This window comes from Belonocnema kinseyi, chromosome 5, assembly GCF_010883055.1.
Source record: "Belonocnema kinseyi isolate 2016_QV_RU_SX_M_011 chromosome 5, B_treatae_v1, whole genome shotgun sequence".
Classification (NCBI taxonomy): Eukaryota; Metazoa; Arthropoda; class Insecta; order Hymenoptera; family Cynipidae; genus Belonocnema; species Belonocnema kinseyi.
The window spans coordinates 8777007-8788819 of record NC_046661.1 but is presented as its reverse complement, the minus strand read 5'-3'; the positions used below and the strand labels follow the sequence as shown (position 1 = coordinate 8788819).

Below are 11813 nucleotides of genomic sequence, written 5' to 3'. Positions count from 1 at the left end.
TAATTCACCCTACGTCATACTTTTGCAATTGCTTTTAATATGGGAAATGATATTACGGCAGACCTCCCCCTCCTAAACATATCACGTATTTTGTGAATGGCGCCTAATCTGATTTAGTAAAAATCTGAAAGTAAAAACAAAAGCAGCTACAATAAATAATTTATTAGAATATTTAAGTCAAGAAATAAGTCTTAAAAATGCAAATTTTCAAATACTAAAACTTTTATAAAATTTTGCTAAAAGTTCGTAATTATTTATACATTTTTATAAAGTATAAGAATGCGCATTATATGATATAATAAATTATAGTATATTAGCATAATAAATTACAAACATAGGTAAGTAAAGTAAGCGGCATTTCTTTAATTTTTTATTTTATTCCTGAAACAACATTTGAAGGGTTGCAGTACACATCATTCATTACCAAACAAAAAGGAAATTTTTCAGGAGAGCGGATGCTTACAGGTGCTTACAGGTGCACTCGGGAATGGCGCGAACTCGTGATCGCGAACTGTCGGTGGCAATACAGCGCTACTGCGCTTGCGTGATATTGGTGGCAGCTTTCTGATACAGATTCCTAGAAAGCTTGCAGGCTCAACGTACTTTGCTAAATGAGCGTCTCCAAGAGCCTCGAATATTTAACATTGCACGACCCATATTATTTCGACTCTAATCTTAACTATACGTAGTAATATATTTTAACTAGGATTTACTAAATAAGGTATCTTTTACAAAAGGTAATTTATTAAAATGAATCAAAGTATGATCTATATCACATTTATTTTTATCAGTCTATTAAACAGTTATATATAGATATAGGAATGATGTGATCTAGTAATCTCAACTTAACAGTTTAGAAGGAGTACTTGTACTCGAGCAATAGTCTCTAGTACTATAGTAATTTGTAATCTAATACAGCACTCTTAATAAAAATTATTTTTTCATTTTTCTCTGTGTAAGTGAACGCTTTATGGTCAGTTCTAATGAACAATCTGGCACCTAAAGCGTAAGATCTGAACTTTATTAGGACCTACAGGATTGCTAGCTGTTCTTTTTCCATAGTATAAATATGTTAATTCAGATCCTCTAAGAGTCCTTCTGGCGAATGATATTGGCAAATGTTCTCCTCCTTCGTCATTTTTGTAAAGTATTGCTCCCCACCCTACGTCACTGGCATCAGTTTGTAAATAAAACGGTTTACTTATGGCGTATTCGGTTGTCCTGCACTGGTGCACTCCGATCTGCATCGAAGCAGGTTGGAGTGAGAAGGAATAAGTAAGAAAAAGTAAGAAGGAGCGATCGGAGTGCTCTTGGAGTACACCAGTGCAGGATAAACGAATGCGCTATTAGATGGGGGTAAGTTAGAATGACGAATGCGCAGAATAATTTCTTGATTTTTTGAAAAGTGTTTTTCTTTTCAAGGTCCCAAATCCATTTTTTCCTGCATTAAAAAATTCCAGAAGTGGTACAAATTCTTCAGCGTATTGACTTTTGAACTTTGTATAATAGTTGTTTAGACCTAAAAAGCCTCGTAATTCTTTTAAATTTCTCGGCATAGGAAATTCATGTATTTTTCATGTGATTTCTCAAAATTCGCGGTTACGTTATGGTCCTGCAGGCGTTGAACGAGGAGCTCTAAGTGATCCAGAAGTTGAAAAGTATATTTTTAAGTACATGAGATATCATCTATAAAAGTAATTATAAAACTTCCTGTTCCTCGCAAAACTAAATCTAGTGCTCTTACAAGTGCGCATCTTTGAAAGAGAACCTCCGTTGGTTCTGCGCATTCGTAGTCATTGGTCATTATATCATTAAGTTCTCTCGCCTCTAAACAAATTCTGATTGATCTATCTTGTTTTGTAGTGATGAGTACTCGTCTAAAAATGTAATCTTTATAACTTTTTCTTTGTCTTTTAGTTCCACTGTATTCTCTTCGAAATTTATTTCAACTCTTAATTTCTTTGATAGATCAACCCCAATTATACATTCTTTATTCAGTTTGGGAATTATTTAAAAAACGTAGGCCCCACTCAAATTGCCCATTTAAAAATTTGCATAAAGCTGATTTTTTTAATTTTACAGGTTTCGTCCCTGTGGCTCCTGCTATGCTTGCCTTAACGATTGATAGTGATTCGCATTTTCTAATTTTTTCACGATTATTTTCAAAGAAGCTTTCTGAAATACACGTTACCTCGCTTCCAACCCAAGGCTCGAGCATTTTCCCAGTATTCGTTGTTACAAGGAGAGTCATTTTCATCATAATTTTGTTCTAGGTTGCGCATTTTCTTATATCCAGAATTATTTCTTAAACCGCCATTTTGTCGGTCATTCCGAATTACATTTCTTCTTCCATTTCAGTATCCATATTGTTCGTTAGTCGAACTTACAATTCCTGGACTATTGTTTTTGCGTTTATAAATTTCCTTTTATACAGTACCATTTGGAAATCTGCAATTGCTATTATTTTTGGTATTTCCGTTAGAGAAGTTGGAACCATTGAAACCTTGTCCGCCATTCCGCACCTAATTATTTGGCCGATCATCGAACGCATCATATTCTGAATTTCTATTTTCTATGTATCTGCTTTGACGGTTTTTATTACAAATACCCTGGTTTCATGACCTCTACCATCAAAATAATTTCAATTTTCTCTATTGTCAAACTCTTGATTTCGTCCATTATAATTTCCCCGGTTAGATTAATTTGAATGAAATTTTCCCGGAGATCTCGATTATGGTAAAATTGATGAAAATCATTGTTTGGTCGATTTTGATGATTCCAACAATTTTATAAATTCTTCACAAGTTTCTATGTTTCAAACAGTAAATGCAGTCTTAACGTCCTCTGTGAAATGTCTCTATAAATATTTTATTATTCCACAATCAGAGGGTGGGGGAATTAGGTCTCTTGCATTGTTTATCGTATTAGATGCGTATTCAGGTCTTGAAAGTTTGGATAACGTATTACAACCATGATGTAAATCTGTTTCAATTTTTGATCTAATATCGTCATTCCAGAATCTTTTAATGAATTTTGCTTTGAATGAAATACATATTCCCTAACGGCCATGGCTCTTGTATGGACGACAACAAACTCGGCTTCATCGAAATGCTTTTGTAATTGTAATTGATTGAAAAAGTCCCTAGGGCTACGTAGCCCTCTGAAGAACAAAAATAAACACAGTAATATTTCAAAAACTAAGATCCTGGCACAGTAACTGGATATGTGTGTTTAACAGTAGATACCTGCCAATGAGGCGAAAAAAAACCACATGTATAATATATATCATGGGCTGTTAGAATAAAAAAATCATAGGTTGAAATACATACTACGATTGTAATTATACGATATGTGTTAAATAAAATCCTATACTACATTAGTATTAAGAGGTCAATATAATACTAAATACTGTTATCAATAGGTAATTCCGAGTAAATTATTTGGATTGTTGATTAAATACCATAAAAATTCGATCTTAAAATGATAATAAGAGAAAGCTTCCCTGATAGTTAATGGTGTTCTATCCCATAGAGGATTACATCTAACCGTAAACGATCTTTGTAGTTTACATGTTCTATGCTTTGGTATTTTCAAAGCTAAGTTCCTCTCACGGAGTCTGGCATAATTGAGATGTTCTTTGTAAACAAAAGTAAAATATTCACTTAAATAATGAGGAGCTTCGTTTCTAAATATTGTAAAGCGCAAATTGCCCATAAAAAATTGTTTCCTTTTCGCCATAGGCAAGAACCCGGCCCTCTGCCGATATATAGTGATATGCTCACTTTTTGGTAAGTTATATATATAAAACGGATACATGCATTTAAAGCCCGCTCAAGTTTCACATTCAGTTCATCCGTTATATCATCATAAGCAGTGGATCCATAATCAAAGAACGGGGGAATCAAACTCTTAACTAGGAGAATCCTAGTTGAGGTGGGCAGAGAGTCTTTTTTTAAATTTAATTACTGTATAATTGTGTAATTCTTCCGAGAAATAGCCATTACATGCTCTTTCCAAGACAGAGTACGGTTGAGCAAGTATCCTAAGTCATTAACCGAATCTTGAAAAACGATATTAACATTACCAACTCTTGAAGGAGAGATGGTAACGAAATCATCCAATGAGGGAGTAGCAAAAGGCCCAATAATAATAGTATCAGTTTTAGCTGGATTTAAAGCAAGGCCATTATTCACAGCCCAAAGCACGATCCTAGTTATGTTCTCTTAGACCTGATTCAGAAGTGTATTCAGTTTTATAGCAGGTCCAGAAAGGTACCATTTGAAGCCATCAGCGTATTTAAGGTACTTGCAAAATTTTAGATCACTTTCAAGGTCAGAGGTGTACAAGTTAAAAAGCGCAAGTGCAAGTGAGGACCCCTGCGAGACTACACTTTCAACTACCGCTCATTCGGACAGGTCAGCGTTACTAGTCTTCACCCTTTGAATACGATTATTTAAATAGGAGTCAAACCACTTTATTGCTGAACTGAATATTTTGAATAATTTAAGTTTATGCAAAAGTGAACTATGATTCGTTGTGTCGAAAGCCTTAGAAAAATCAAAAAGTACCACAACAGTAATTTCCTTTTCATCGATCGCCAGCTTAACATCAGTAGTGATTTTAAGGGACGCAGTAAGTTACTGTATTTGGCTCTGAATCCCGATTGCATAGGATCTGATAATTTATTGCTATCTAGATAATTTGTTAATTGTCTATGCACAATACGTTCAGTTGGCTTTGATAATGCTCTAAGGATAGAAATTGGCCGAAAATCTTCAGTAGTAGTAGTACTGAAGATTTTAGTAATCGGTCAAATTGGGCCCTTTTCCATATATCTAGAAAAATACCAGTTTAGAGAGATGCATTATAAATCTCCAATAATATCGGGAAAATAAATGGGAGAGCTAATCGGATCATTGTTATCGAGATTCCATCCATACCGAATGCATTAGAATTAACTTCCGTTATTGAGAGTCTCTAATTTTCGTATGAACAAGATTCCTAAGTTTGCGAAATTCCGCTTGTATACCACTCTTCTTGGTCCTTTTTGCTACACTTACTTTCGTGCCCCCTTTTCTCTTCAATTCTATAATTTCTCAAGTAACCCATGGGACTGTTTCCCTTCTAGAACGTGTATGTATAGGGACGCAAATTCATTAAATGCATCAGTCAAAATGGTAATTAAACCATTTATGTTTGTATTCACTTCATGAACTAAGGATAAATTCGTCCAACCATATGACATTAAATGATCCTGAAACTCTTGTTCATTGATAAGTGTAAGATTTCGATTCAATATAGGAGTAGGTTTAGGTGGAAGATTACTGGACATTTGATATTTAATGTTGATAAGATCATGGTTAGATAGGAACGGGATTGTATGCTGTGAATAGGATAATACTTTGCAAGATCGTCTGCAATAATTAAGTCTATGCGTGTACTAGTAAAATTAGAATGATGAGTGTAATCATGTAGCACAATTGAGATTCCCGCGAAGTAAAAGACGGATTTCAAATGTTTAGTTAGGTTAGTATTCGAATTTAAATTAGTGTTTAAATCTCCAGTAAGTATTATACTATTATAATTTGTAATAAGTGTAAATATTTAAGATTCAGGTTCTTTTCTGTAGTTGGCATTAGGAGGATTGTAGATAACCCCAAATAGCGATAAATCTCCCCTGAAATATACCTCAACAAAGAGAAATCAGCCACAGGATAGTTCGCCTGAGGGCTCACACCCACCACTGAACCCCTAAGACTTTGATGTATATAAAGACAGATCCCGCCCCCCTTTTCCCCTCTCTGTCCCTACGAAAGAGCATGTTACCGTCCAAAAACATTGCACTTGAAGGGATGTCAGGCTTAAGCCACGTTTCAGAGACTGCGGTGATATGGTATGAACACGTACCAAGAAAGTATTTAAACTCAAGGAAATGTGCGGAAAGAGGCTGAGCATTAACATGGCAAAAGCTTAACTTGTCCATAAGATGAAGAAAAAGATCATATTTCGATATATATTATTATTTTCCAGAAGACGCAGCTCATAGTAAATTAAAAAGTTAAAGCGAGAATAAATAACCAAATCAAGCCAAACTACTCGAAACTCGACATATATAAATCGAAGATATTTAGTACATAATGCGGTGTGACAAGCCATACCGTGCATATATTTTCCAACATATATATGTAAGTTGATACTATCAAGCTGTAGTTGTCATCGACGGTCTTCCGACAACAAATTTTTCCGCCTGTAATCCCCAGATATTTCATAATATTTCCCTTCTGAGACTCAGGGCAATAGCGTAGACTTTCATGTTCAAAGGTGGCAGGGCTTCGCATGGATACACAGAATGATTATTTTTGCTCGACAACCCGAGGTTTCTAGTTGAGGAGTCTCTCAAAACCTTCCGCCTCTCAATAAATTTATCTCTAAGATCCTGATTGCCAAACTTAGCAACGATGATAGGGTGGTGGTTTGAGGATATTGTGAGTGCCGGTGCTTTAATAATTCGGTAAATGTTTACCATATTTTTCCTCACTAAGGGAACGTCCAGAGCCTTAACTATCGATTCTGTAATAGAAAGAAGATCTTCATTGTGCTTCATAGGAAGATTATGAATTTCCAAAGTCGTTTGGAGGGCCACCTGCTCATTTACGTTGAGCCCATGCTCAAGATTAGCTACTTTTCCTTTGAAAATCATTGGCATCCTTTTTAATTTTTTCCATATCCTCCTTTTCCATTTTTGAAGTAGATTCGAGTACAGAAATTCGATTTCACTTCTCAGTAATGTCCGCTTTCATCGTTTGAAGAGAGGTTTGTAGATTTTCGTTCAATGTGTGTTGCTTGTTTTCAATATTTGTGATCCTGGAAAGTATTTCTAGTGACTGCGCAAGAGCTTCCTTTTGACCGTTCAAAACAGCATTTCTCATCGTAGTAGCAAGATCAGGATCGTTGGTGGTAACCGTTGCTGGTGGAGGTTTAGGAGCGGGAGGGGTAGCGTACCGTCCGCTTTAAGAATATTACATTCCGGTTTCCCAGACGAACTACCATCCACTACCGCAGAGTCCTCAACATCTGATTCATCAGTTAAATCATCGAGCAATAAGTTTTTGGCGTTTCTAACATTGATTTCGATCATTTGATTTTATTTTCTCGCTCTTTTTGGGATCATCTCTATCTTTATTTTGGCCCGCCATGATCAAAATGGATTGAATTAAAATATTTTAGGAATTGGATACCGAATTAAGTATCTTATTTACTTTAAATCTGAATTTTATTTTTGTATGAGTTCTTTAACTTAAGTATTATTTAATCGCGTTTATGAACTTTATTTTCCTTTATCTGGGATATATACTTCACAAGTTGTCCTGGTGTTATTTCATTTAGAATCATAATAACCGTTTATTATGGTTATTATTCCTTTTATTACAAAAAGTACTCACACCTCTACCAAAAAACGTAGATATCTTACTAATCCGAGAGAAAGAATTTTTAGGTGGCCCGTTTCAATTATTTTGACTCATAATGATCACACTGGTCTCCCTCTTTCTTACCTTTTCCGAGCTTTCTTCGCCTTTTGCTCGGAACGTGACGTCACCAACCTTGATTGCACTGTGCGACTAAGTGAATGAACTATCTAATCAAAAAAGGTGGCAATTTCTGAGTCACTGTACCCTCTCTCTATCTCAACCTTAAAAATTTCCAGGCGTCCTCTAGGAATAGTGTTTCCGATGTAACCTTCAGAACGTAATATATACCCACTTTCGGTAGCTTTAATGGCACAAGTCTATTGTCGATATATTCATCAGTGTTCATAGTTTAGTACACACACACTTAAATCCGAAAATAAATTAACGAATGGGCTTCGACAGTTTTCGTAAAAATTAATTTCTGCTTATTAATTATGAGAGCCAATTTTTTAAATTGATCTTTATTCACAATGTTCTTATCACAAACTTCATTTTTTTCTTTCCGGAAACAATTGAAATAAACTGTGAATAAACCGAAATTAGTGTAGTAGCATCTAGTAAATAAAATAATTTCATGAAATGTTTAAATTAATTTTTATAAACAAATTGTATAAACAAATTTTAAAGTTGTTGGTTCCTAGATTCACAATTTTTGTTCAGTAAATCTATTTTGTGTTTCGCCTTTAGTGATGCACATTAAAAAAAATTCATTAATCAATATTTGTCTCTACACTACGAGTAATTTCGGCTGCCTTCTATTTTATGTCGATTGTTTACGGAAAGATAAAAAATAAAGTCGTAAACATTATTATTTTTTCACTTTATTTATTAGCACAGAAATAAAGAAAAAAAGATCCCGAAATCGGCTTTCATAATCTCCTTTGAACTTATTTGAGAGTATTTAAAGTAAAAGGTCAAAATCGGTAAAAATGGTGGACTCGAGGCTATTTTTAAACAAATTTGGTCATTTTCCCCCACTGTGAGGCGTAGGTCTAGGACTTACTCCTGTGATCCCACGACCATCGACCATACGATAGTTAATTTAAGCAAGCATTATGTTTTTCAGAGATACATTATCTCCTTATGTGAAAAGATGCATAGAGACTTTCACATCAGATTGGGTTGTTGTGCATCGAAAGTGCAAAGCGAGATTATCACCTATTGCCAGGGACCGTTTGCTTCAAGATACCCCAAAACAAGATTTCGAGGTTATTATAGACTTTTTATTAAATTTCTAATGGGTAAACTATTTTTTATTTGCATATTCGAGTGTTTGTAATTTAAATTCTGAATATGTGCTCAGGTGGATCAGGAAGAAGCAAATGGCTACGGGTCACCTAACGAAGAAGAAGATTTGTCGAATTGTGGGGACACACCGCGAGGTTCCTGGGCAAGTTTGGATCTACGACATTCACAGCATGATCCACTGCTTCCAAACTTGCTAGATCGTGTTTGTCCTGAAATTGTAGATCAAATGAATGAGCAAAAGCGGTCGGATGATCGTCAGGTACGAAATCTGAGATTTTATTGTCCAAATTTCATGTTTTATACATTCTTATTTTGCTGTTGTCTATATTGATTTATGTTTCGCCTTAGGAGGCCTTTTTTCCACTTTATACTCCACCTGCCTCCTTAGATGACGAATGGCATGAAATCAACATCGCTCCGGAACCTTCTGAGCCCTTCTCTCACAAAATTCTTGTAAAGTGCTTGCATCTAAAATTGGAGCTTGAAGTCGAACCTATTTTTGCTAGCTTGGCGTTGTACGACTCGAAGGAAAAAAAGAAGGTTCTTTAATACAAATTCAAAACATTTATAATTATTTTTTAGTTTTAAAAGATTGGCCATTTCAACGCTTTAGCTCTAAAGCAATCGAAGTTTATATATAGAGCCTACCTAAACAGATCAGAGAATTCTGGCATAATTTAAAATAAATGTTCTTTTTGTTAGGACTTGAAATCGATATGCTGGTTCTAGATTGTCAAGAGCTTCAAAGTCTGAAATTCAAAAATATTGTTAAATAACAATTCTTTAAAGGTTTCAGAAAACTTTTATGTGGACATGAATCCAGAAGGAATTAAGAGGATGCTCGGAGGTCACGTGCCTTATAGCGATGTAAGCACTTTAGCAAGACATTGTGTCCTGAGCATTAGCAAACCGAGTCCTGATCTGTTTCTTGTCATTAGACTGGAGAAAGTTTTGCAAGGGGACATTTCTGAATGTGCAGAACCATATATACGCGACGAAAAAAACAAGGAGAAGGTAAAATTAATGCATATTAGTTGCTTAATAGTATCACTTCTAAATTACGAACTTTCCATTTGCCCATCTATCATTTGTAATTACAATATCTCCTTTCAACATCAAATTGATTTTTGCATTGTAAACAAAATATACTGTGAGATTCAGAATGCATCACTTTACTTTATTTCTATATTTTCACTAGTAACAAAATAGATTTACTAGAAAAAAATTTCCCTACAATGATGCTTTACTGACAAGACTATAGGAAATTAAGAATATCAAAAAATTTCAGTCATTTTAAGCTGCGAGCGAGTAGTTGGTGTTGGATTAAATCAATACTCGATTGAAGCAAAGACTATTTGCACCAAAACAAGTGAATGCTAGTAGAAGGATAGTCGCTAGTATGCCTCAATTTCAGCCAATGATGTTCGAAGATTCCTCTAGAGTGCACAAAAAATATAGTCACATTCAATTGTTTTGGTTCAAATGGTCTTTGGTACAAACGATTGTTGGTTCAATCGTATCTGGCTAAGCGACTAGCCGAATATAGTAAAATCAGCGCATGTCCACCCGTCTATTAACACTCCTAGCTTCTACAATATTTGTGCTAAAGGTTTAAAAATTTGCAAGGATGTTGACCAACAGCAGTGTGTTCAATATTCATACGTATTTTTTTTACATCAGTTGTTAAAAAATAGGAAAATGAAGAAAAATGTCGTTTTCATGATTTCTGATGACTCTCGAATCTTGTAGTCTACAAAACCCTTCACTGGTGGCTCTTAAAGATCTCTTTGCATCAGTAAAACATCGTGCGCAATTATTATTTTGAGTAAATCTTATTTATTAGTGTAAATATCTCATTGTGTATCTCAGCTTCAAATGTTGGATAGACTTGGATTAAAACCGAATGAATGTGGGTTCCTATTCGGCCCGTACCTGATTTTTGTCCCCGGTTGATATCTGACACCGAATTAGATTTATTAGGCTTCATGTTATTTTTGCACTCGATTATTAAAAATAATTTCGATGTTAATCTTGACGATAACAGATCAGCGCCTTACGCAATTGCTCCACCGAGACTTCGATATACACTACTGGACAACGAGTATTGTCCATCCTGAGCGAATTTGTTAGAAAATATTAATTTAAAAAAAATTGTTAAATGAGAAAAATATTTTTTCCCAAAATTATGTTTATGCATTGAGCCCAATAAAGTATAATTAAAAAATCATCCAGAGATTATGAGTTTAACTAGAAAAATGTAACCAATTCCGAGGAAGTCGATCAAGTTTTTGGAGGCTCGAATTTCATGGGTTTTGGAAATCATGTTTGAACAGTGATTAAAATTACATTTGTTAATTTTAAATAATAAAAAATTCGAAAAAAATATTCTGTTCCGGAAAAATAAAGATTTAGTGTGAACTTTTACTGTATTTAAAAACTTTTAGGAAAAGAAATATGGTTTGTAAAAGGTTTCAAAAAATCTGAGAGGTTAGGGAATTAAAAAAAAGAAGACGATGGGAGACAAGTACATATAGTCAGTTATCTGTTTTTAAATTGTTAGTCTTTTTATTTTTATACTAAAAATAAGATTTCGAACAAATCCCTTTAAAGCAGTTCACGCGATATTTCGCTTTTCCTAAGAATTTTCTTGTTCGATGTTGAGTCTGTGAAGATAGATATCATCTACTGAAAACAGTACCGTTTACATGGGTTACATATAGAAAACGAGTTAAATTTACACTATTGTAATTGTAGCATCTAAACGTTTCTTACTATTTAGGTTACGAGCTAGAGATGTTTAGAAGAATATAATATGAAAATTTTACAAAAATTTCAATTTTTTCTTGAGTTTAGTTTAAAAGATGTAACTGTCCAAAGAATAATATTTTTATTCACGCAAGAAATATAGCGCAAGGAAATAATGGCACATATATTTGATTTTTTAAGAATTTTTTATGCAAAGAGCCCATTCTCTGCAAAAATTCTAATTATCTGCTTATGTAATACAACCCTTCATATATGGCTATTGGGCGTGTTAGGGGTCGTCCATAAAAGGCGTCCGTAAAATTCCGGAATTTTAGACTCCCCACCCCCTGC

At 34.4% G+C, this 11813-nt stretch overlaps 1 protein-coding gene across 1 annotated transcript in view; it reads left to right on the top strand.

Moving 5' to 3' along the window:
* The window catches only part of LOC117172505 (dedicator of cytokinesis protein 7), a 204912-nt gene that overhangs the window by 122826 nt on the left and 70273 nt on the right, over positions 1-11813 (top strand). Inside the window, exons 4-7 of the mRNA XM_033360513.1 lie at positions 8536-8677; positions 8773-8976; positions 9066-9257; positions 9507-9731. Of these exons, the coding sequence (XP_033216404.1) occupies positions 8536-8677; positions 8773-8976; positions 9066-9257; positions 9507-9731 (763 nt within the window). The remainder of the gene's footprint in view (positions 1-8535; positions 8678-8772; positions 8977-9065; positions 9258-9506; positions 9732-11813) is intronic.